We start from the raw sequence: 803 nt of genomic DNA, 5'->3' as shown, positions 1-803 counted from the left end.
CCTGGGGCTGGCAGGGTGTATGGCTTGTGGGGTGGGCCTGGGGGCTCTGTACCTGGCGGGGTGCATGGCTGGGGCAGCGGCGGGGGCCTGGGGGCTCTGGTACCGGCCCCCGGCCTGGGGTGACATGGCAGGTGGGCCAGCGGCTCTGCAGCCTGTCTGACAGCCTGTGTGTGTGTGTTAGGCTGGAGACCTGTTTGAGACGATCAGGAACCCCCAGAAGGCTCTGGAGTGTTACCGCAAGGGCTGCGCCTTCCTGAAAGGTACCGTGGTCCCCGTCCCCCTTCCTTGGTGTGAGCACCCCCACCGCCTCTTGCTGGGATGCAGGGGGGGATGCCCTGTCCTGATGCCGCACGAGTGGCTGCATGTCATTGCTGCTCTAGTTCTGAGCTGCAGCTCCATGAGTTGAGGAACAGGATTGCCTGCTGAGGCTGCCCCAGGCCATCCCTTCCAGTCCCGAGTTCCCATCTCCTGTAGCCACCCATGGCCCCAGCGCAGGTTCCTCCCGGGCTTATCAGCCAGCAGGAGGCCAGGCGCTACTCGAATCAGCCCCACGCCTCCCAGGGCCTGTTCAGTGCTGCCAGCTCAGCGTCCTCCCCCCGGCTGGTGGCTGGTGTGACGTGTTCCTCTCCCCTGGCAGCGGTGGAGCTGGCTCGCGTGGCATTCCCGGCCGAGGTGCTGAAGCTGGAAGAGGCCTGGGGAGATCACCTGGTGCAGCAGAAGCAGCTGGATGCTGCCATTAACCATTACATTGAAGCCAGGTAAGGCCAGGCTGGAGCGTCCCCACGGCAGCTGCGCAGCTCAGA

General features: G+C 65.3%; 1 protein-coding gene across 1 annotated transcript in view; it reads left to right on the top strand.

Annotated features, from left to right (window-relative positions):
- IFT172 (intraflagellar transport 172) overlaps nt 1–803 on the top strand; it is a 107,571-nt gene that overhangs the window by 73,772 nt on the left and 32,996 nt on the right. The window contains exons 21-22 of the mRNA XM_026659084.2: nt 182–260; nt 638–758. Of these exons, the coding sequence (XP_026514869.1) occupies nt 182–260; nt 638–758 (200 nt within the window). The remainder of the gene's footprint in view (nt 1–181; nt 261–637; nt 759–803) is intronic.

This window comes from Terrapene carolina, unplaced genomic scaffold (assembly GCF_002925995.2).
Source record: "Terrapene carolina triunguis isolate 2854851 unplaced genomic scaffold, T_m_triunguis-2.0 Scaffold569, whole genome shotgun sequence".
NCBI classification, from domain to species: Eukaryota; Metazoa; Chordata; order Testudines; family Emydidae; genus Terrapene; species Terrapene triunguis.
This window is presented reverse-complemented; position numbering and strand designations above follow the sequence as displayed.